The sequence below is a fragment of the Amphiprion ocellaris genome, chromosome 7 (genome assembly GCF_022539595.1).
Source record: "Amphiprion ocellaris isolate individual 3 ecotype Okinawa chromosome 7, ASM2253959v1, whole genome shotgun sequence".
NCBI lineage: Eukaryota > Metazoa > Chordata > Actinopteri > Pomacentridae > Amphiprion > Amphiprion ocellaris.
The window spans coordinates 20,329,190-20,355,180 of record NC_072772.1 but is presented as its reverse complement, the minus strand read 5'-3'; the positions used below and the strand labels follow the sequence as shown (position 1 = coordinate 20,355,180).

General features: G+C 39.6%; 1 protein-coding gene across 1 annotated transcript; it reads right to left on the bottom strand.

Annotated features, from left to right (window-relative positions):
* alp3 (alkaline phosphatase 3) lies at positions 1-25,166 on the bottom strand. The gene is made up of 11 exons (XM_023283220.3): positions 25,013-25,166; positions 19,562-19,678; positions 19,020-19,135; positions 18,403-18,577; positions 11,059-11,231; positions 10,820-10,960; positions 9,360-9,429; positions 6,246-6,380; positions 4,144-4,335; positions 862-978; positions 1-588 (listed from the first exon to the last, which is right to left on the bottom strand). Exons 1-11 carry the CDS (start codon positions 25,080-25,082, stop codon positions 293-295), a joined length of 1,602 nt encoding a protein of 533 aa, XP_023138988.2. The 5' UTR covers positions 25,083-25,166; the 3' UTR covers positions 1-292.
* Between the last annotated feature and the right edge of the window lie 825 nt (positions 25,167-25,991).

Below are 25,991 nucleotides of genomic sequence, written 5' to 3'. Positions count from 1 at the left end.
TATAGTGAAGGACTGCTTTATTGAACGTACATTTCAAGAGGTTGTTTTAAATATTACGATTCTTTCTTGTCTTTGGGAGGCTGAGATTCTCTGAAATATTAACATATGAGATCCAAAAGCCTGATCCTCTCTGTCTGATCAAGATGTTTTACTTGCAGCAACATGACCTGCTGCAGGTAGACACATTCGCACCCATCTGCCCTATGATAGCATCCTCGAGGAAGCCACAGATTCCACTGCTGTGTGACCCTGACCTCAGACCACAGAGTCAGATCAGGAAGGAAAAAGGATCTTAAATTAACACTTTGAGGGCCAGCAGTGCACTGAGGACGCTGCTGAGCAAAGCTGACGAGGCACTAGCTGGATTGTTGCTGTCGATGGTGGTGGAGTGAAGCACAGGGCCCTGGCAGTGCCGCAGGTCGGCACCCACACATGCAGCGTAGGCCATGGCGTGGGCGATGTAGCTCTGCTCCTGCACACCCTGGAAGAGGTGGGCCATGGGTCCACGGGCCAACACTGCCACATCCTCCCCGCTGTGGGTGGTCGACTGTAAGGGGACAGCAGCCAGCTGGAGGTAGTCCTTACCTTCTGGATGAGCCAAAGGAATATTGCAAAAGGTTAATTCATTTAAACTCCATCACAACATGCATTCATGTAACAGCTGAACTTTGAAGCTGCTTCAATCAAATTTTTTTTATATCGACAGCAGAGTGTTTTCAGCTTCTTTGCTCCAAAACTTACTCAAAATATGCAAATAAAATACAGCAGTGACTATAGATTGCAGCCGGTGAGGGATTTTACAATAATGAAGTCAAGTCTGTGACATTCTTGTAAGGAAAATGAAGAATCAGTGTTTCTTACTGGTGGTGACATTGCGGAGGTCAGGGCGTTTGCCGTTAATGATTTTGTGTCCAGGTCCGTTGCCGTACATCAGCGTGGTGTACGGCATCATATCTGTAGCCCACAGTGGAGATTTGCCTGAAAAGCACACACAATATCTCTCATTTAACTTTTGCTTTTTTCTCTAGCTCCTTTCTGCCTCACATCGTGGATACGCTGAAACACACGAGAGAGAAGGGTTTTCTGGATCCCAGGGGTCTGCAGGAGGTGTGGTGCTTGTTGAGTATATCACTGTTTCTCTACAGATGAGCCATTAGCCTGGCAAGTCTCCCTGCTGATGAAGAGCTCAGAGTTTCACAGTCACATTAATCACTGCTGCACCGCTGGGAGTGGGAGGAGGGGGAGGGTAAAATAAGGACAGGACAGGAAAGAGGGAGGAAAAAGGTAGGAACAGCATGAGATAACCACAGCTCAATCAATATACAGTGGGCTTTGAAAACCGATACTGATACATTTGTGGGCTGAATCTTCAAAGTTGAGTATTTTCATGCTGGAAAATCCCTAAAATATCAGTGGATGCTGTGGACTTTGTTCTGGGCAGAGTGGAAACCTCTGTGATTCAGTTTATAGACTTTACAAGATACTAAAAGCCTCAGTGGAGACCAGACAAGAAAAAAAACGTGGTAATGCGTAGCAGCCTGACAGCGGATACAAGGGAACAAGACATGTACACCATATTACACTTTACACACTTTACTACGCAAGTAGTTTATTATCAGTCTAAAATAAAATATTTCATTCCAGCATCAGCACTATTACCATGAACACTTTTGCTGTACTCTCGTTGTAAGCTTGGCATGACCTAAACCAACAATATAATTTATTGTTACTTCCTCTGAAACACTAACTTGTTAACCCCTTGTTCCCTCTTCTCTTGGCTTCTGTCCACACTTAGAGTATTTATACTAATACAAGTAAAGCAGTAGGTATATTATAAATACCCAGTGTATTGTAAGTAACTGAAGGTGGAGTCTACACTTCTGGAGAAACAGTGTTAATATTTAGTGGACATTCACAAGCTTGAATGTGCACAGGATATGCTAGAATAGTCAGTCGTTTCATATGTTATCAGCCTAACAAGTGAACATTATCATTGTAGATTATTCCCACACACATGAACCAGCAGAAACCTCCCTCAGCTTCTTTCAGTGGATCATTATTACCTCATTTAATGGCAGCAGAGTCACACTTTTACCCATACAAAGACTTTTACCCAGAAGACTTGAACTTGACGCCTATTTTGTACCATAAATAAAGTTAGTTTTTTTCAGGTAAGTCTTGTTTTTGACTTCTGCTTTCACTCACTGCTTCTTATACAGTGTTTTCTTGCATTGCGCCTAAGCTATTTGGTCAAGTTTTTAAAAAGATCATGGTTTGGGTTAAAATACAGCCTGTCACTACATTTGGTGCGTTTCGAAGCTCCATTTTGTACGTTTACAGGGTGACGACTCCACCAGAGATTTTCCATGCGTTTATTCACATAATCGCAAATGGTCACCTGTGATCTAAGGGTTACTTTCTGTTTTTCAGCGATCTGAATGTTTGATAAGGCACCTTCTGACCTACGAGAAGGTGGGAAGAGGTCCCTACTTGTCCAAATGTATAGGAATGATCTGCAATGAAAACTGCTGTTTAATAGGCCTGTTAAAGCCTGAATTAGGTGGAATAGTATGTAAATTGGTTCAAGCCATTTAGTTTTTTTGTATGACTGAAACACGACTGTATACGAACTGGATTTGTTTTCAGGAGACACACAATATGGGCAGCAACTGTACCACGAGGAGACACTTGCCGAATTTGATAAAGTACAAGTGTATGTATATGAGTGTGTTGGAGTGGTATCATCTTTCAAATGTAATATTAGGCTGCAAGGTAAAGTGTTGTCAAAACTCCATAAGAGGGACCAACAGTATAAATTTAGAGGGCAGCTTCAACCAAAATGCAAAAAAAAAAACAAAAAGAAAATTGTACTAACCGCTCATGGTTTTATTTGTGCAGGTTTTAGGTTCTCCTTTTACTTCAATACAATGGAGGTACAATGGATTTTGTTTGTTGTGCTCACAGCTTAAAAAAAAAGATCTGTTAAAAAATTCAGTAGAAACCTGGCTTTTCAAAAACTGTGTCACTCTGGAGAACCCTGCAGACCTCCCTAACTGTCAGAGAGATATTTTAAAGCCTGAGAAAAATCAGACTGAACCTGTACAGCTACACATCCAAGCTTTTAATGGCAGAAATTCTATTTGGAATCCAAAGCAGACAATTTGACATTTCAAATGTGGAAAAGCATGTATGTTACTACTAACATTAATGTTCTGTTTGATTAGTAACAACAGTGCGACAGTGAGCCAGCAAAGTAAAGCAGCTAAGCGAAATACAGCCACATCTGATTTTAGCGTTTACACCTGTGCTTTTCCTTCCGTGACATGTCAAAATGTCTCATGTGAAAGGAAGGACATATCAGGCTTTAAGCCTCCAGGTAAAGGAGAGAGAGGGAACAGCGAGGGAGAGGAAGGCAGAGAGGTAAAGGAGTACATAAGGTCGATAAGGAGATCCTCCAAAGGGAGATTAACAGGCGAGAGAGGCTGACAGAGCCAGGAGAGGTTAGACGAAAAAAATGTAAGAGACAGGGAGGCGTTGGTGTCGATGGTCGGAGACAGGTAGAAAGAGGAGAGAGAGAGACGAGGAGGAAGCGAGGGACTGAAATAGAAAGGCGAGCAGGAGAAAGGCTGCCAGCTATATGTGTTTACCCCGGCTGTAATTGCAGGGAAGAGAAAGCAGAGGAAATGTCAAGCTGCTGGTGGCAGCAGCACACTGAAACTGTGAGGAAGCAGGGGCACACACACACACACACACACACACACACACACACACACACACACACACACACACACACACACACACATGGATGCAGAATGCCACCTTGGATGTCTATTGTCATGGTGGATAAACACACCTGGAGGGGGAAGAGAAAGATGGATGGATGGATGGATGGATGGATGGATGGATGGATGGGTGGATGGATGGATGGATGGATGGTGGATGGATGGGATGGATGGATGGATGGATGGATGGATGGATGGATGGAGCAAAAGATTGAGTGGAGGAAAGAGGACTTTCAATGTGTGAAAACGAATTGCATATCTTTAAACCTTAATGCAACTTGATGATACATTGATAATATAAAATCTCTGCATCTCAAAGATTTAGCACTGAAAGAAGTGCAGAAGGTCAGTTCATAATTACCTAGAATGCTCTGCCCTCGGAATGGGAATCCATTGAATGTCAAAGGGTGGGAGTGGTCAGCCATTACTACAGTGAGAGTTTCAGCCTCTTTGGTGAGTTCAAGGCCTTTGGCAATGGCGTTGTCCAAAGCAACTGTCTCGTGCAGTGCCATGTATGCCCGGCCTTTGTGGTGAGCCTGGTCGATACGTCCTCCTGAACACACAGGGAGGGAAGGGTTAAAGAGGACGGCTGCTGTAAAGTAAAAGCGTCTGGTACTGGCTGGTGCCTTAAGTGGCAAAGAGGACTGATTATATCCTTTGAATGTATGAAAAGGTGCTTAGTTTTGAAAAAATGTAACAGCTTCATTAAACCAAGTACCACTGATTAATTTCTCCGTTTCTCAGTGTTAAATTAAGTGAACTCAGTAAAACAAAGTTTTCTATTACTCTGAATTAAAATACTTGAAGAGAATCTTATGTGATTAAACCACTTGGTCCTGCAAATATTACAGTATTTACAAAGTAGAACTGCAGATCTGAGACTTGGACTTGAAAGCTGTGAAATCTTTTGAGTTTTAGATTCTTGAAGGCTCTGAGATTTTGACCTGGCAAAACACCAAACTAATGACATATGGAGAACGAAAATAACATCGGAAAACACTAAAACAACTCTGCCTTTGTTATGCAAAAACACTATAAACAAAACAATTCAAACATTTATTTTTAATCTGGAATTTGAATGATCAGCTTTCATGGACTCAAAATTCATGCAGGTGACCATTTATTTGCTTCTGGGGACATGTGACTGGACTTTGACTCCTTACAGACTTGAATGGAAATTTGTTCTCATAAGACTTGACTTAAACTTGGACTAAATTTCTTGAAAATCATTATGGACTTGATTGAGACTCATCTTGAAAGACTTGACACTTGACTCAAGATTCAACTCTGAATTGTTTTACTTGTTTTAAAATTTCTGGCTTGTCTGAAATACCTCCACACTTGAGTCCAGCTTGTCTCCAAACTTGACTGTGACTTAAGGCTTTACTCTGACTTGTTCTAAATGACTTGAGACTTGACTCTTGTTCATCTTGAAAGACTTGAAACTTGAGTTTGACGTGTCTCGGACACCTTTGCACTTATATATTGACTTAATTTAATTAATGATATGAATTACTTGACTTTAATTTATGACATGACATTCATATATCCTGAATGACCTGAGACTTGACTCTGACTTGTCTTGAATAACTTCAGATTGGTCTTGCCCTAAATATACTCTGAAAAATAATAATGACTATTAATGAGCTATTCACTCTATAGAATCAGTCTGGTCAAGCTTACTGATGCATATCTACAGGTAGATTTCAGAGCAGAACCTCTCCTCCAGCAGAGAAACTGCATTTTGCAGGAAAAAGAAACTGAGGCTACTTTTTTTCCCCTGTGGTTTAGCACATCTCCCCACTCCTGTACTTTCCACTAGCTATATTGCAAAGTGAAGTAGTCCTGAGTTAATAAATTGTGATCTTGCCGAGCTGTCACTGATTGGATGCACCATATGCTGCTTCTATTTATACATTTGCCTGTTATTTTAAAGTCATCGTGAAGACACTCGGTATCACCATGGACTCCTGAGGCAGCTGCCTCAGCTTAAAGGAGAGATGGATGAGGAGGCCAGTGAGGCAGCCGTGTGGAACAGAAACACATCAGGCCACCGCAGTCTGCTAACACACACTGCAGCAAACTCATTGAGCTATATGCAAAATCAATGTCAAGTCACTGGATCTACTGCAGGTACACAGTGTTCTGTAACATGAAGTATTCTGGAGGATGTTGCTATAGGAGACACCATGAGGTATACCTCCGATATCATTGCTAAAATTGAACACATATTGATATTTTAGCAAAGCACAACAATTAATGCAATCTAGTCCTTTAATTGCCAATTAAGTTTGCCTTGTGATTGTTGCAGGATCAATGAGTCAATTCATTCACCTGGAGCAATCGTGCTTTTTTAAACCCATTTTTAGTGAAAGCTCCATGTCTGAGGAGATTTCATTATCCTGTCTTTGATGGCTTTAGCGATTTAAGTGTGTGGAAGGTGGGTGAAGCTGTTGTCCTCACCCTCCACTAGCAGGAAGAAGCCTTTAGGGTTTTTTTGCAGGATGCGGATGGCCTTTTCTGTGGTCTCGGTGATGGATGGATCCATCCTTGGGTCCCTTTCTACCTCAAAGCGGAGATCACCAGGTTCAAACAGAGCTGGGGGGAGAGAGGTAAACCATGTTAAAATTACAGTATGTCCAATTTATCAGCCCACAGTGCAGGTTAAGAGGCAAGGAAAGTCCTATCTCCCTCCTACTACCATCACTATTTTCAGCTTACAGGATGTGATAAACCACAGTGCAGGGAAAAATCCAAAGTCTCTACAGCTGAGAGTGAGCACTCAGTCCAGAAAAAGCATGATGACTGGATCTCCACATCATCGCACACCACAAAGAAGACACTGAGTTCACTGACATGAAGATATACTTAGCAGCTGCTGACTGTACAGTAACTGTTAGTTAGAAACTAGCATATTGGTACATTTAGCCACTTAAAGAGACAGGTATAACAATCAGCTACAACATTTAAATCACTTTAAAGTGACACGTATAGCGTACACATGTATATTCATCTCATTACAATGTTGCTGTCAAAATCTTGGGTCCTGGCATTCAGCAGCACTCCTTTCTGCCAGCAGACTCCCCCAACAGGACAATGCGCCTCACCGTACTGCAAAAACTGCTTAGGAACAGCTTGAGAAACACGACAAAGAGCCCAAAGCATTAGTCTAGCCCCAAAACTCCTCTGATCCAAATCCAATCCAACATCCATGGAATTCACTGGAGTCAGCTCAATTCACAGAGACCCAAAGGATCCACTCCCAAGGTGCCAGAGGTTCCGTGTTCATGCCTCGACATGTCCGAGCTGTTTTGCGAGCACAGTGTTGCAGTTGCTTGGTTTAAATATTTTTTGTAGGATCAAAATGGGGCTACTAATTGTGAAGCTTTAACTTACTTCTATTTTTGCATATTTCTCACACTTAAATGTTCCAGATCAAGAAACTAGAATTTATATTTATTTAACATTAGACAGAGATAACTTACGCAATACAAAATGCAGTTTTTAATAGATGATTTATTGAAGAATTATTGAAAACCTCTACCATCCCTGTGAAAAAGTAATAGGCCCCCTAAACCTAATAACTGGTTGGTCCCTTGGCACCAACAACTGCAGTTAAATGTTTGTTACAATCAGTCTTTTAAATGGCCATGGAGAAATGTTGACATTCTTTTCTGCAGAATAGGTTTAATTCAGCCACATTAGATGGTGTTCGATCATGAACTGCCTTTTTAAGGTCTTGCTACAATAGCACAATTGGATTTATGTCAAAGCTTTCACTCGGTCACTCCAGAACCTTAATTTTGTTTTTTTTGAGCCACTCAGAGGTGGACCTGCTTGTATGCTTTGGGTCATTGTCATGTTGCATGAACCATTTGTGCTTGAGCTTTGGGTCATGAACTATCCTTCCACCACACTACCACCACCATGTTTTACTGTTGGGATGATGCTCTTCTTGTTTAATGCAGTATTAGCTTTACTCCAGATGTAATGGACCCATGTCTTCCAAAAAGTTCCACCTTTGACTCATCACTCCACAGGATGTTATCCCAAAAGTCTTGGAGCTCATCCAGATATTTTTTTTAAATGCCAGATGAAACTTTATGTTCTTTTTGGTCAGGAGTGATTTGATCCTTACGACTCGCTCATGGATCCATTTTCACCCAGAGTCTTCCTTATTGTAGAATCATGTAGTCGGACTTTAACTGAGGCCAGTGAGGTCTGCAGATCTTTAGATGTTCATCTGGTTACTTTTGTGACCTCCTAGATTAGATATCGATGCTCTTGGAGAAATGTTGGTCGTTGGTCCACTCCTGTGAAGGTTCACCACTGTTCCATGTTTTCTCTATTTGTAGATAATGTCTCTCATGGTGGTTTTCTGGAGTCCCAGAGCCTCAGCAATGGCTCTGTAACCCTTTCCTATACAGATAGATGTGAAAAACATTTCTCATCTGTTCTTGAATCTCTTTTTGAGACCCTTGAGCTACTTCACAATACCAGACAGGTTCTATTTAGTGATGTTTAGATTCAACAAGCCTGGCAGTAATCATATGTGGGTGGGGCTGGTGAAAATAAAACCAATTGCAAAAGGAATTCGGTCATTTGTTAGATTGGTAGCTAAGGGGGCAATTACTTTTTCACATAGAGTAGGTGGGGCTGAACAGCATTTTTCCTTCAATAATTTAAAAGCTGTAATTTATGTTTTCTTGGATCATCTTCATCTTACATTAAATGAGTTTGATTGTCTGAAGCATTTAAATGTGACAAATATGCAAAAATAAAAGCGCAAATACACAGCACTGTACATGTAAAACTGACACAAAAACAACTTCAGATTTACACGCCACGCTCCATGTCTGCTAATAAATGTTAATAAGCAACTGGTAGCACAATTACCACAACTTTATAAGCTGATGTTAAGAGAGCAGTTGAATAATATCACCAGCTGCCAAAACTGAATTAGCCCATTTTTTAAAACAAATTTATAACTTATAAAATATAGGTCTACAGCTGTTCCCTCCAATTGAAACTATCACTTTCCATGCTGCATTAAAGCTCTTTGCATACTCTCTCTTTGTTAAAGCTTTAATAGTCAATATTACAGATATCACACAGGTAGGACTGTGGTTCTGGTTAGTCAAACTGGAATTAATAACATTCATTAATGGTACGTTCCATTTAAAGATGTCAGCTCAAAGTTGCTGCTACTATGCTAACTCACTGACAAAGCTCCCTGGGACAGTTCGTTGGAACAGTGTTTTAACTGATGTTTTTGTCCATCCCTAGTTATTAAATAGTACTCATAAAAACACAAAATAACTGAATATTACAGTAATAGTAGTTATAGTGGACAGATGGTGTACTGATGACAGATTTCATAAAAGACTCATGCTGTGCATCGTATTGCGTCTTGACAACATTATGTAGGTTAAAGGCCAAAAAAAATGACTAATACAAGATGAAATGCTGGCAATAGAACCAAGGATACTTCAGTCGTAGTGATGTGCTCTACATGGGAAGGCTGTGCTTGCAAGTGGAAAGAAAAGAAAGGGCAACGGAAGGGAAAAAGAAACTTACCCATGAGGTAATCTGTGTTTTCAGGGTCAACAGCGTCGAAATCTGTTTTATTCCACACGTAGTGAGCTACCTGTGATCCACATGAGAGAAATATTGTGACCATGAGTGCAAGTGGGATGGCAAATGTCTTTGTGCTTGTTGTGAGTCACTGGATGAGTCACTTGTTGTGGTACACTCTCCTCAGATACTCCAAGTTTTCTCACCTCGCAGTGTTTTTGTTTATACTCACACTGTGAATTAATGCCAAGCATTTATGAATATATACAGTGTCAAAGTAAAACTAATTCTGATTTACTCAGATCAATATTGCAAAAACATGCCACCATGGCTAAGAATTTTACACTCCATCTGTTGCCAGTGATTATCATATCATAGAGATATCGTTCTCATGCATTAATGTCTATCAAATGTAAGAGCTATTTGAGGATGCCAAAATAGAGGGTAATTCATCTGACTAAAACATCACACAGCACCAGGTGTTTTACATATAAACAGATGTGTCACTCTTTGTTTCCAGTTCTCTCTGTTAGCAAGCAACGATAATGAAATGTACTGTATATGCATGTCAATGGGTGATTCATCATCTTCAAAAACAACAAATGCAATTTAAATTCCTTGCAGACTAAAGGTAGCAGCACTGAGTGCAAAGAACACACTTGCTAAATAAATGTCAGCCTTACGTCTCACTTCTAAACATGTGGCTTCTGCACTGATACAGTGGAGGTAAAATTCTTTTCTAAATTCTAAAAACAGTTTTCAGTCACATGTAACATAAATTTATCCCTTGTGTTGTCCTTGGGGCATTCTGACCCCAAATAAAATCTTTTTTTTTTCCTCTTTCCATTGTATACTTTTATGTAAACAAGGTCTATTTGGCCCTAAATTCCAAAATGAAGGGACAAATTTGTGATAATGTGTTGGACTGAAGTAAGATTAAAAGTGTATCTCAGATTTGATTGACAATTTACACTATATGCTTTACATAACAGTCAAACCAGGTGGGATCATTTTTGACCACAAAGGACAAAAAGTGTATGGCAACTGGAAGGACATTATGAGGGTTAAACCAAATTTCCAGTTTTAAATTAGCAAAATAAAGGGGACTTGAATACGCATTTACCTCCTAAATAAATGCCATCACTTACTGTCATCAGTTAGTGGCTGCCTGCAATACATCTGTGCCATAATGCTTCAGGGTCACACAGTAACAAACTAACATAAAACTATTACTACACACAATCAAGGAGGGACCAGGTGAAAGGTTCACACACTAGTTAGCAGCAGAAATAGAGATATTACCTAATTACACTTTATATGAAACAATAAAAGTAATAAATAAAATCTACCTGTTCTCATGCCTCCTGATTTCACACCTAGTCTCATTACTTAGTGATTTTGCAGCACCTCACTGATGCTGCTGCTATAAATAATGTTGCTCTCTAGTTAAACAGAAGTCCTACCTTTCCAATTTTCAGCTTCTGCCACTCGTTGATCAGGTTGCGTCCATCTTTTCTTTTCCCCCTGGAGGCGTAATCTCTGGGGTATTCTGGGTCCTTGGTGCCCTGAGGGGTCATGTACTTTCTACCACCCCCAATGATCACCTGCATACACACATACACACACACACACACTTAAACACAGTCCAGCTGTTATAAAACAAAATAAAAATGTTAAAAAGGTGAAGTTAGAATGACTTTACATCAATGTCTGTGTTCCTGATGAGCTGGGAGGAGATGTCGGTGCAGCCGTCCACCTTGGCGGAGGCGGGCATGTCGGCATCACTGTACCACTTCCTGCTGGCGCTGTGGGCGTACGTGGTTGCCGGGGTGGCATGTTGCACCCGTGTGGATGTTACGATACCCACAGACTTTCCTGCAACATTAAATAGAGTAGTTTTATTGTTTCACGCTCAGTGAAAATGATGAGGCATACTTGAATGTTTGTGTGCTCTGTTAACAAGTTTCAGGATGCAAGCTTTGAAAGACAAAAACTATGAGCAGCTGGCTGGGTGACAGCTGAGTCATTAATCAACAACTCTATCAAACCCCCTGTAGACAGTGTATGTTATGTTGATGCATAATGTAGTAAATATACTTAATGTCCTTTGAACCACCTAACATTCCGTTTTAAGTTCATCCAACAGTTCAATTTTTTTCAAACACAAACTTAAAAATGAACAATTTGACCAATAAAATGATCACATAAAATCTAAACATACTGGCTTAAACTGACTTAAAATTAGAGGCACCTATTCTCCACACCACGCAGAATGTCACTGTACAATGCAGATGAGTGAGAAATTAATGGAAAGCCAACATACAGCAAGTGTCTTAATAAGGTGTAGGCCCACCACATGCCACCAGAACAGATTCATGGTACTTTATGTTTGATTCTCCATGTCTCTGGACACCACTGGAGGGATGAAGCCCATTCTTCCAAAAGATATTCCCTCATATTGTGTTTAGATGATGATGGCGGAGAGTACAATCGAACACATAAATGTTCAATTGGATTGGGATCTGGAGACTGTGAAGGTCACAGCATATGATTCACATCATTTTCCTCTGTGCTCTATGGATGGTAGCATTGTCATTCTGGAAGAGGCCGCTCCCATCAGGATACAAATATTTCATCACAGGATAGAAGTGATGGCTCAAAACAACTTTGTATTGATTTGCAGTGACCCTTCCCTCAAAGGGAACAAACCATGTCAGCAAAATATCTTCCACAGCAGGGGCCAGGGTTCACTGTAGGGGTCAGGGTTCAGGTTTTTCCTTTAATCTACCACCTGCCTAATGTTCTGTATGAACACTTAATTGAAGTTAACCCTTTGATGCACAACATGGGTCAAAAGTGACCCATATTCAACGGAATATGGGGATCTTTTGACCCATGTTGCGCATTGAAGGGTTAAGTTAATATGGTCCTGAAATATAATGTTTGTGTACACTGCAGTTGGAAATGCTCAGCCATCATAAGCTATTTTGCTCACGATGAGTCTTCTGGTGGATAAACCCCCACCACTACCACCATATGGCCATGATAACAAGGTAAAAATTAGATTTTCACCAAAGGGAGCCTTTAATTTTTCGTGATGGTTCATGAAACCTCACTGCTGACAACAGTCAAGCTTCTGCTAACTCACTGCTGAATACCTGGTTTTCATGCTGTTTTGGTTACAATTTTTGATCATAAAAACATCTAATACACAAGAAAATTGCTACTCCTTTGCTTCTTTTGAGCAGAAAACATACAAAAAAACCCTACTGACTGCCCTCATATATTGAGCAATGTTGTAGAAACCAAGATTTTGAGACTGTAAACATGTATTCAGTACTCCTGCACATTACTCATTGTTTTCAGCCTACTTGCTTATAGTCCAAAAAGGTGACATTGCTGAAGGCTGTATGTGTGAAGCCTGTATCATTTGTTGTGGCTCAGGCCTGATGCCAGCTGAACAAAATGCTTAAGATGTTTTCGTGCAGACACCCTGTTCGCACCAGCGGTCAAGCTGCTGACCCTCCTTCAATCAGAGACACGACCATCTCGACCATGACCAAATCGGTTCTCTTCAGTGGCTGTTGCCTGCACAGTAGAGTTGCCATGTATTCATCTGACAGACATGCGTTCATAGAGCATGAATCCAGGCAGAGCACCAGACTGAGGACATCCTCACTGTGATGGATGTGAAAGCGGACACCTAATCACCAGAGACACAGGCCGATGGCTTCATGAAGTGGTGGTGTGAGAATAGCCAGTCGTCTGTGTAGATTAGAACTGTCACTGAGGGTTCAATGCACTTTAAACACACTTGGAAGAAATGTGTGGAAACTCAATACTCAGGATCTTGAAAGAGTGTTTCTGTTGCAATCTTGACACCCAAAGGGCAACACTCACTACTGCGTTGTCAGTGGTAGAAATTAGTTAAATCAGCTGATTAATCAGTTAGTCAATTGATAGAGACCTAATCTAGAACAATTTGGAGGATTTTTTCAGACAAAAATGGAAAAATTATTGCTTGTATGCTGTCAAACATGAATATTTTGTAACTCTTTAAGACTGCTATGTCATTAAACTGAATATCTATGAGTTGGTTGGACAAAACAAGACACCTGAACACAACACCATAGGCTCTTGGAACTGGTGATGGGTAGTTTTCACCATTTGCTTACATTTTACTGACTAAAAATCCTGATTAATTAAGAAGGTATAGTTAGAAATAAAAAATGAATTGGTTTGCAATTATAATTTTCTTCTTGTTCAACATAGAAGGGATGTTGCTATTTTTCTAAAAGCTCAATAGAGTCATTACAAAGAAAAAACAGTGAAGATACACTACCATTCAAAAGTTTGGGGTCACTTAAAAATGTCCCTATTTTAAAGTTACTATTTTTTTTGGCCTTTTTATTGGCTTTATATGATAGGTAAGCAGAGAGGCATACAGAGGACCTGCAGTAAAGGACCGTGTGCTGGAATCCAACGCAGACCACTGCATCAGGGACAGTAGACCCTGTTTATGGGTCGCCCACTCAACCTGTTGAGCTATCTGGGCCCACCAAATGTCCTTATTTTTGAAAGAAAATAAATTTTTTTCAATGAAGATAACATTAAATGAATCAGAAATACAGTCTATACATTGTTAATGTGGTAAATGACTTTTCTAGCTGGAAACGGCTTGTTTTTAATGGAATATCTCCATAGGGGTACAGAGGAACATTTCCAGCAACCATCACTCCTGTGTTCTAATGCTACATTGTGTTAGCTAATGGTGTTGAAAGGCTAATTGATGATTAGAAAACCCTTGTGCAGTTATGTTAGCACATGAATAAAAGTGTGAGTTTTCATAGACGACATGAAATTGTCTGGATGACCCCAAATTTTTGAACGGTAGTGTATAAGCAACAAAGAATCTTCTTGCAACCCCAAGGGCCAAACAGTCCAGGCCCCAAAGGTGTTCCTGTCTAGAAACATAAAACCTGGCAAAATGGAAACCATCTGAGGCCTGTACTATAAGAACTGTTTCTAAAATGTGTTTTTGTGACATTAGATAGAGTCCTTTTCAGGTCAAAGACAAGAAATAACCTCATTCTATGTAAAACACACATTCACACAACTGAGCGTCTCTGGTGCTGTCCTGGAGTCAGGGCCGTGAACCACCCTGTATGAGATATTTATGGCTACTGACAACAGTAGAACACGATAAGAGTCAAGGTGGTTCCCTGTGCAGCACATTATCCTGTAGTGGAACCTGAGGCTGAAGCTGCTGTTGCTCTCAGCTCCCCGGTGGTGTCTGTAATACCTCTGTGACGGGACAGCAGAGCGCTCAGCCACAAAATCGGGTTTTAATGAGGCTGCATGAGGCCGCAGGGACTTTCTTTTGACAGCAGCCAGAACGAAAATGTGACACACTGGGCTGTGTCAGGTACCTGCTTCTCCTCGACCACCAGTCAAAAAAATCCCATTTGTTGCCTCAATCACAGCATCATTTCAGGACATTCTGCTTTCTCATCCTCTGGGTGTCATCTGCACAGCAATAAGCTCTGCTTGTTCATATGAGACTATTTACAATTGCAGAAAATTACCAGTATCATTAGTGTAACATCTGTTCCATTAGTTCCTCCATTTCTCTTGCATCACATTATCATGTAAATATTATCATAACAGTATTCTTCCTATTTTCCTGTCTTGCTTAGTTGAATTTGAGTTTTACTTAAGGGTATTTTCTTGCACTTAAGACCAGCTGATATAGCCATTATATTTAAAGCCCACTGATGACATTCTGCCACTAAACTAAAGGTTAGTTCTATAAATTAAATCTAACTTAAAGTTGCTGCACTGGTTTTAGAAACACATAAATCCAGTAAATGCACGAATGTAACTGTTTTCCTGCAAGTTGGCGAAACATCTGTACAAACTGCATTCGCTGTTATTTTTGTGGAAAATTCTGTTAGTATTTTTCTGCCTCTGGAATAAAAAGATGACATGCCCTTTTTAAATTTCACTGACAAACCTTTGATTTGCTGAGCAGTTCACTCTCAAATGACCTCAACAACAGGCCTCCTTGGCTTTATGAAGAATCAGAGATGTGGGCGGTATTTCAGAGGATTCGAAGCAAGCAGATACAAAATTTTAAAAATATCAGAATAGCTGGCCATCTTAGTGACCTTCAGCTTAGTTGTAACATTACACTGAGGAGCATTTCAGAATAAAATCAGAAACCTGATATAATAGTGAACACTATGAGAACTTCAATACAATTTTAAAATCAGGACAAATCTTGTTTTACATTTTATTCTCTGTTCTTCTAAAGAAACTAAGTTACCAAGGATGTAAAACCTTTTTGACTCTCATATGAGCCACTAGCTAGAATAGAATAGAATAGAATAGAATAGAATAGAATAGAATAGAATAGAATAGAATAGAAGGCTTTATTAATCCTTTACAGGAAATTATTTGTTACAGTAGTATGTAAACACGCAGACAACCCACAAACCTGACAGAACATCAATACGAATAGTCTTCAGAACAACCATATACATAGTATATAAGTTCTAAAAAATTATAAAAGGTAAAAACATATGCACAACATATAACTCATAAATTAAAATTAGGGCTGGGACTTAAATGCGTTAATTCCGATTAATTAATTGCAGAAAAAAACGTGTTTAAAAAACATTTATTCGCACCTTTCTCAGGTCCCTAATTTCTGGCACGCCTTTAACACTGATGCACATTCCAGCCCAGTAGGTGGCAGTAATGAACCTAAAGTTTGTTTTCCAGCCGCAAAGAAGAAACACTGGCTGCACCGAGTGATGTCAGCACAGAAACGTCGGACCAACATGGCGGCTTGGTCGCAAACTTTCTCTTTTATTACAAAAACTGTTCAGCAAAAAGTATTTCTGAAATCATTTGAGGCAAGAAAAAAGCTGCTGGATCTGTCCTCGTTTTAGTTCAACGATGGCTAGTTTAGACATTTAACGAAAGTTTCACGATGAGTTAGACTTCCGCTCCCTGTGCCACATTTGCATAAATGAAACTACTTTATGCAAATGAGCTCCAGGGCGATGCACCACACATTTAGCTACGACAGTCCTGGTCCAGGGAAATGGTGTAGCCATCCCATAATAGACCACTTTTCAAGACATTGAAAGTGCTTGAGTTTACAAAAAGTCTCAAAATTTTGAATATAATCATAATTATACTTTGAGTTTGCAGTAATCTGTAAATGTAGTAGACAGATGAAAAAAAGTGGATAAATATAAATGAAACAAACATTTTTGCTGTTTAAGTTCACATATATGTCTATTCAGCGATTCAGTCATCAAACAAAATTTATTTGAATAGAAAAACTGTGCTGATTGTCAAGTATTGCTATCTGACAAAAATGTGATTAATCATAAATAATTAATTACCAAGCCTCTAATTAATTGGTTTTTTTAAAATTGCATCCCACCACTAGTTAAAATAATAATGTTAATTACTGTGAATTGAAAAGCCTGATTGCAGCTGGTAGGAAGAATTTCCTGCTGCGCTCAGACCTGCGCTGAGGGGGGATGAGTCCGTGGCTGAAGGTGCTCTGCTGAAACACCTCCAGATTGTGGAGTTCCTAATAGAGTTCAGTTTCCTGACCATTCTCACCCCAGCCACCTGTTGGACTGATTCCAGCTCAACACCAGTAGTGGAGCTCACCTTCTTGATCAACTAATTCAGCTGGTTTCTGTCCCTGGAGCGATCCCCTTCCCCCCAACACACAACCCCAAAGAATAAAACACTGGCCACCACAGTCTGATAAAATGTACATAGAAGAGGCCTGCTGACGTTAAAAGACCTTAACCTTCGCAGGAAGTAAAGTGTGCTTTGGCCCTTGTTGTGCACTACATCCATCTGCCTGGACCAGTCCAGCTTGTCGTCCAGCTGCACTCTCAGGTACCTATAGCTGGAGACAACCTCCACCCTCCGTGCCAAGAATGGTGACCGGTTCCAGTGTGGACTTCTTCCTCCTGAAGTCACTCACCATTTCCTTGGTTTTAGAGGTGTTCAGTATAAGGCGGTTGAGTTCACACCAGTCAATGCAGACCCTGATCATGTCCCTGCACTCCTCCTCACATCCTCCTCTGATACAGCTGACAACCGTGGAGAAATCTGAATATTTCTGAAGAAAGCAGCTGTCTGAGTTATACTGGAAGTCAGATGTATATAATGTAAAGAGGAAACAGCACAGAACAGTTCCTTGTAGGGTCCCTGTGCTGCTAAGGATTTTGTTGGATACACAGTTCTGCAGTCGAACATACTGTGGTCTGCAGGTCAGATAGTCCATGACCCAGCAGACCAGTGCTGCCTCCACCTGCATCATCCTCATCTTCTCACCAAGCAGCGCTGGCTTGATACACACTTTAAGTGTTAGAAATTAGCTGTAGCATTTGGTTGTGCCACCAGACCGAGCCTCTTGCTGTTTAATATTAAAGAGACCAGATGAGGCGACTAGTTCTATGGTAGCAAGCAGAGAGCATTGGTGGGTTTAGCTAGTAAGAGGAAACCATGACTTCTAGGATGCTTAATGACCTCCAGCCAGCACATGTGCTAAATCAAGCCAGGATCAACTACAAATGCGTTGCTGTATCCCAGTGGCATGTGAAGCAACCTGTATCATGTGTCATGTGTTTAAACAGCAATATGAGCACACGACAAATGTCCAGTGTGCTCAGTTTATATTATAAATTAATCATTTATTGACTGATACTTGTGCATTTATTTAAAAAAAAAAAAAACTCTAATTTAGGACACTTTCATGATAGTGGACAATAATAACAATGACATAATAATAATAAGTGAAGGATTGGACTTAAGTTTGTGTTCATACCAGTCACTTAAAGATTGCTTTGATCTTCCCTGACCAAATCTCAAAGTTTAAATCTCCAGAACGCTCTCTCCGTCTTTGCTTTCTTACTTTACTCTCTCAGAGCAAAGCAAACTCATATGAAACAATGAACAAGTAATGATATAAGATCATTTCTTATTTTACATTGTACTGTGATGGTCTTACCGGCATCTTTGGCCCACTTCAAAATGGACGTGACCTCGTTTCCCTTCTGAGTTTTACAGATTCCATTGCGAGCGGCTCCACTCAGTCCAATGACATTCAGGTTGGTTTTCACTCCACACAGGTACGCTGTGGCCGTGGCTGCACTGTCTGAAATCTGGAAGTCCACACTGTAGGTCTATGCAACACACACACACACGCAAAGAAAACTTAAATAAAATATACTGTCCGGCAAACTGTCCTTAAACTTTAATGACTGGTGTAAAAATCTGGCCTTGCAGAAGGAAATAACAGCAGGAAAGGAAACCAGAATGCAATAACAATGAGCTAATGGGGTGTTCAGCAGAACATAAACAACATTCACGGAACTGTAACCTATCAAGTAATATCTGCTTATATTTTTTACTATTTTTTTATCTAAAAGGTTCTCTTAACCATTAGCACTCGCTTGCTATTACTTACTTGATTAGTTTTTTAAAAAGATACATTGTTTAATATATAGCTGACTCTGTATAACATTTTACCAATGCTCAATGAAGAAGTACAAAAAACTAGAATAGATTACTGCTTCATATTAATAACAGTATATCATGCAGATATCATGTGTATATCATGTGTACCTTAGCCAGCCCCACATTGGGGAAGGTGTCCATGGTCATCACCGTCTCCTCCCCTGACTGGTTCTGCAGCTGTCCCTTGAGGATACGAGCAGCCGTGTAGGTTGTGATTCCCATACCTAATGCACGCACACACACACACACACACACGCGCACACGCACACGCACACGCACGCACACGCACACGCACACGCACACACACACACACACGCACACACACACACACACACACACATCTTCAGAAATCCTTGCTTTGACAAACTCATAACTCCTTTTAAAATAAGTGCAGTATCTCTCCATCTTGCTGTAAAGATAAGACTCTCTCTGAATGCCATGCCATATCTTCTTGTTTTTTGAAATATTTGTTTTCTGTTCTGCACATTCATGAAAGAGTTGAGAATGAGGGGGACCACGGTCCAAAATTATATTAAAAAAAAAAAAATAGGTCAGACACTAATTCCTGATTCTGCTTGTCTCACCTATTCAGTGAGGCAAGGTTGTCTAGTGTTATTAGTGTACGGACATGACTGTGTTGTGTAACCCACCATCTCCCAGGAAAAACAGGATGTTCTTGGCAACATTGGTGTTGAGCTTCCTGTCCAGTGCTGACTGCAAAGTCTTCTTGGCCTGTGACCGCCAGAACTCTGGGTTCTCTTCTTCAACTGAGGGCAAGAGCACAGGTCAGACTGGTGGTAGTGTGAGAATACCGACTGATCCATGACACACACACACACACACACACACACACATAGAGCAGACTTTTTAAGCTTGGTGACTGTACGATTTTTGGCAAAATGTATCTCCAGAGTCGTCGTTAATTTCTCCTTTTATGCTTTTATGTTGTGGGTTTAACTTCTCATCAAAAAACATTTATTATATGGTTTCATAAGCTTCATGTGTGTTCAAATCAGAGAAGTGTTGAAGCTGTGACTCATGTAACACTATCTGCTGAGGAAAATGAATGGGACTTTAGTCATTTGTCTCCTTGGCCTCAGGTCAGTCCACTTGATCTACAAAGTGCCACGCTGAGCTGACGTGTTTCCACTGCAGCAAGGGACAGCTGGGCCGAGTCATGCTGCCCTGTTCCTTCTGAGTAGCAGAGCCGATCCAGCCTCCTCCCGGTCTGCTCTGCTATGTGGTGGAGTCAGTAACAAGAGAGAAGGTTTTGTTCTCTGTGTGTTTGACTCTTCGCACTTTTGAAACTTCTACTTCACCTCTCTGGATTAAAGTTCACTTACTCTCTTGTGTTCCTCTTTATACTTTCCGTTATCAGCCTTATTTTATTGTTCACTGTTAACGTTCAGCTATATCATGTGCTGATGCAAACATATATCTAGCACATAATCCAGGCAAACAATAATAACTTTTATATATTTACACTACCGTTCAAAAGTTTGGGGTCACTTAGAAATGTCCTTATTGTTGAAAGAAAACCTTTTTTTCAATGAAGATAAGATTAAATGAATCAACAATACAGTCTAGACATTGTTAATGTGGTAAATGACTATTCTAGCTGGAAACAGCTGATTTTTAATGGAATATCTACATAGAGATACAGAGGAACATTTCCAGCAACCATCACTCCTGTGTTCTAATGCTACATTGTGTTAGCTAATGGTGTTGAACGGCTAACTGATGATTAGAAAACCCTTGTGCAATTGTGTTAGCACATGAATAAAAGTGCAAGTTTTCATGGAAAACATGAAATTGTCTGGGTGACCCCAAACTTTTGAACGATAGTGTATAAATACATATCATTTACCCCACAGTTGTTATGTTGTTATGAACAGGGAAATTAGCTACAGAGATCGAAACCATTTTTGTACCAGGCTGTAAACATGTTTATTTCTGCTGTAAAGTTGCGCATTTTAACATGGGGTCTATGAGGACTGTGTCTTCTTTGGACATTGAAGGAACTGCAGTTTAGTTCTGCGTCATTTTTAACTCTTGGAAGTTGTCACTTGGACCTGACTGTAAACTCAAAGCACAATGCATGTGTGATGATAGCAACTTGTCAGTCATAAAGCAGCCACATCTTAAAACATACCCTGCTTTTTTTTGTCTATTTTGACTTAAACAGACCATAATTTACTAAATGAGCATCATGCCGTGTTGATGAAGACTTAAAACTAGCAATTGAGACCATAAACTCACCAGGGAAAATGTTTTCTGTGGTGATAAATGAAGGAAGAGGCAGGCTTATTTCTTCTATACAGACCTCTATGCAATCACAATGTTTGTCTCCCACTGCTGATCATCGGACAGAATGCAAGTTTGAGTCACTTCTGCATTAGCTTCATTTTTCAGACCTAAAGAAAGAGCCCAGCTTTCATATACAGTCTGTGCTTGACCCAAACTTCTGGGGACTTTGAGTCAGCATGTATTGTCTTCTATTGTCTCGATGTCAACCATTACATTTTTTTTAACTTGCCTCTTGTGAATTCCTCAGCTTTATGAAACTGTGTGAGGACCCCTTTAAAGCACAACATGCCCTTGTAGGTAATCATCTGTCTCTCTACAGGTGGAGCTTCATGCTTTAAACAAACTTCCAACTAAAATGTCACGGATGGAAATGAAAGATCTGTACTGTGCATCCTGCAGTGATCTCTGTGAGCAGAATTAAAACACTCCTCTGGGGCATGAATGTGTGTGTGTGTGTTTGGATGTTTGTTCGTAACAACAGCTGTCACACCTCGCTCTCATGCTCTCTTATCTGCTGCAGTACATCTCTCTGTGCTGTTAACAGTTAGCCTGATACAGTAGTACACTAAGTGAATGCTGATAAATAACACTTGCACAACTCCACAGTGAATGTGCTGATCTGAAAAGTTTGGAAGCCTCTTACAAAACAAATGGATAGGGAAGTGTTTGGAGAATGAAAGGAAAGGCAGGAGGTGAGGAATGAACGTGGAGAAAGAATGGAAACTGAAATGAGGCTAAAAACAAAGCACAAAGGGAGAAGTGAATCCTGCATGAAGAATGATGAAGACTTAAAACAGCATGTAGAAAAGTAGGAAAGAAGCTCTAAGGTCAAAAGAGGAGCATCGTACATCAAACTCAACATTTCCAGGCCACTGAGATGTTATCAAGAGATATACCAAATCTGCTGGGTTGTATGAAAGCAAGGGTAAGATGGAAATGAGATGAGGCTCAATTTCATGAAAAGAGGGCAGCATAAAAGCTTAGTGGTAAAACCTTTACTATATGTCATTCCCCTGCTCTCTCTCCACTCTAACCAACCTAAATAGGCAAAAATGCCTAAAAAACAATTTTTAAAACAATGTACAGAGCAAGTAATGTTGCTTGGAGATGAAAATCTGCAACTGAAGCACTTTAAACACCTAAAGTTATAGCCGAAGTGGCAGTCATAATAGAAATACTTAAAGAAGCTCAACTACAGTGGTTAAAATGAAAGAAATAAAAGAATGATTAGAGGTTAGCTGACTGAAAACAGCCAGAGAGTTGTGTAGGAATGATGAACGGTGTGGGTTACAAGAGCTAAACAAGGTTGTTGGTGCTGTTTAAACTTGAAGATCCAAAATCTGAAAGGGTTTCAAGTGTCAATTGAGGCACTGAAAGGTATTAAAAAGCAGGCAAAGACAAAGAGATGAATGTATTGTTGACTAATTAGTGGTGAAAGCAGTTCAGTTGTGTTGCCATTTGAAGACAAGATAAAATAAGATTTTACAAATCCCAGGAGGAGCCCTTGTGTGAGACACTGCTCAAATAACATGAGAATAACTGCAGTGCCTAATAGAACTGCAAGAAGATTTAAGTGCTACATTACTGAAAATTAAAAAAAAGCTTAAATAAAAGTACTGAAGTATTACTGGCAATGACACTGAAGTAGTAAAGTAATATTGCAGAATAATAAAACAATGAAATGAGAGCAAGAGATGAAAACAGAGGAACTTTTTTTGAGGTGTAAAAGCTGAAAGAAGTCTTCCTGTCTTTTGAAATGTAAAAGATGAAAGTGAATAGAAACGGAGGCCCTGAGTTCAGTTGAAATGTCATATAATTCTCAGGTAAAAGCGGAAACAACAAAAGCGGAATATCAGTTGATGTGCAACTACTGAAAACAGTTGGGTGGTCAGTTGAGGATTAAGCAGCAAAAAGAGTTGAGGTTTCAGTGGAAACTGTGAAAGAAAAGGATATGAATGTATTGTTGAACTGCTGGTGGAGAAAACAGTTGTGCTGAAGACTGAATGATGAACAGTTAAGATGTCAGAGAGAGACAGATGAAAGCAGTGGAAATGCCATTTTAAGAGAAAAACACAAAAGCAATGGAGATGTTGTTTGAAGTGCGACCAGTGGAAGCAGTTGAAGTGTCACTTGAAATGATAAAGATGAAAGTGAATGGCTTTTCTTTTTTGGAGTAGAAGCACTGAGATCTGTTAAAATATCCCTTAAAAAGAGGAAAAACAAACAAGGTGAAAAATCAGTTGATGAGAAGAAGTTCAATTTTCATTTGAAGACACAAAATCAGTGCAAGTGTATTTTTTTAAGAATAATTACTGAAACCAGTGGAAATGTCAGTTAATGTGCGAGCCAGTACAAGCCATAGCTGAAGACTAAGTGGGAAAAGTTGTTGAAATTTTAGATGAAATGTAAGAACTAAAGTTTTGGCACCGTAGGCAATTAAACTGTCAGTTTAAATCTAAGTCTTGAAGGTATTCATAGTTGTTGACACGTAGTAAACGAAAGCAGTTAAACCGTGTCTCAGGACAATTATGGCTAGAAGTTGACAGAACTCAAAAATGTCGTCTGAGCAGTATGACAGCTATAATGCCATTGACTATATATATAAAAAAAGACATTACAAAACAATGCATTCTTTGATCATCTATTTTAGAAAAATGTAAAAACCCTGGAATATACACTACCAGTCAAAAATTTGGACACACCTTCTCATTCAATGCTTTTCATTTATTTGTACTTTTCCACATTGTAGATTAATGCTGAAGATCGACACTTTTTGCTTGCAACATAATTCCATTTGCATTATTTTATAGTTCTCATGTCTTCAGTATTAATCTGCAATGTTGAACATAATTAAATAAAAACCATTGAATGAGAAGGTGTGTCCAAACTTTGACAGGTAGTGTATATTATTCCAAGTGCCCCTAACAAAACACCTGAAAATAAAATGGTGGCAGTAGCTATTTTATTATTTTTAAGTGGTTACTCTATCTCCTCTTTGCCCTGTGTAAACACAGTCTGCAGTTCAACCGAACAACACGCCATACATGATTAGCTCATGGACCCTTCATACATTGTTAATCCTATGATTTCTGCCTTTGCACTGGCTTTGGTAAATACTGTACTTCTGATGATTTTCTTTTAAAGATGACCTGCCCTCAGAACTCGCCAGCAGGTTTAGCAGTTTTGAGGGTTAAAATGTAAATTTAGATGTAAGATCTGAAAATGCTTGTAGTTGTTGGTTTGTCAATTGCCATGCCATAAATAAGACCAGCTGAGGTGTCAGTGAAAGGTTATCTTTATGAGTCATAGACAGAGCTGTGAGCTGAGAATATGAAATACATATATATATATATATATATATATATATATATATATATATATATATATATATATATATATATATATGTATATATATGTATATATATATATATATATATATATATATATATATATATATATATATATATGTGTGTGTGTGTGTGTGTGTGTGTTAAAGGTGTGAGGAAAATGAATCAAGCGTGTTCTTCAAAATGTGAATGCATTTGAAGGGTTTGAACAGAGGTTGACGAAGAGTCTGATAGTTCAAAGCAACAGGAAAAAAGTGGAAAAAAGTTTTAAAATGTATGAGAAATATGAAAAATGTGAGCAGAAGAAAGTAAAAGAAAGTTGGAGCCTCCCCAAAAAGCCTTCAAAAGAAGAACTATCTTGATTAAAAATGATTCTGTGAATTGTTGAGGCGATCATGTCAACTAGTTCACCACGAAATCTGTCTGGTCTTTTTTTTGTCATCTTACCCTTTGCACTGGATGATCCGAATGCCACCAGCAGAAAGAGAGCCAAGACGGACAGTCTGGTTGACTCCATGGCCACCTTCAAGCTGGAGATCTGCTCCTCTAACCTTCCAATCTTATCCACTGAACTAACGCTGGCCTCCAATCACACCAGCTGGTAATCATCTTTAACAGCGCGTCATAAATACATAAAAACCAACAGGCCTGGGGAGATCTATGACCTCTGAAAAACCTGTGTTGTGGTAGGCTAGATGGCAGAAATAATATAAAATGCACATGTAGCTGAATGCTTAAAGAGTTAACTGAGATTCTGTGTCAGTTTCACCCTGTAAACCGGATTTGACAAACAGCTTAAATCTATTTAAGAATTAATTACCGTAAGCAGTTTTAATGATCGTATTTTATGTGTGTTGGTGTGTGTCTGTGCAGATTTCTAATCATAAAAGGACTTTATCTGACAGATGCAGCAGGGAGACACTGTTATGTAAGTGAGAAAGACAGAGTCCACCAGGACTGAGCTGAATGGCAGAGGCACTCAACCATCTATTTTCCAATGAATATATTAGCAAGAGAAGGACATACGTATCGACAATCATATTTTATTTAATAGAATGACCGTTCAAAATTCCCACATCTCTGACACTGAGATGGCAACTGATGCACAAGTGTGATTTATTTTTTATTCAACAGGTACTGTGCGTCACGCTGATAATGGGGCATTTATCAGAGCTAATTTGATCACCTAATGTTCCCTGCAAGTACACTGATTAATCTTGCGAATGTGAATGAGCCACTAATGACAAGGACTGTGGTAATTTGTTAATGAGTTAAACACTCGGAATTAGCTGGAGATGAGACATTGTTTTCTTAGCCCTGTGAATGGAAGCAGATAGAGCCATTAGAGGAAAAAAATTACACGTGGAAAAGGATGCAGCATAATTTATGTGGCGTCTCTTAAGTGTGACCCTCATTCATAATGAAT

Bases quoted from the DNA above. Each gene is read 5' to 3' on its own strand.
- alp3 (XM_023283220.3), bottom strand. From the start codon at position 25,082: ATGGAGTCAACCAGACTGTCCGTCTTGGCTCTCTTTCTGCTGGTGGCA. The intron at 4,336-6,245 runs GTGAGGACAACA...CTGTGTGTTCAG, and splicing joins CTTCTTCCTGCTAGTGGAGG to GAGGACGTATCGACCAGGCT. The intron at 979-4,143 runs GTAATTATGAAC...TGTGCTTTTCAG, and splicing joins CCGAGGGCAGAGCATTCTAG to GCAAATCTCCACTGTGGGCT.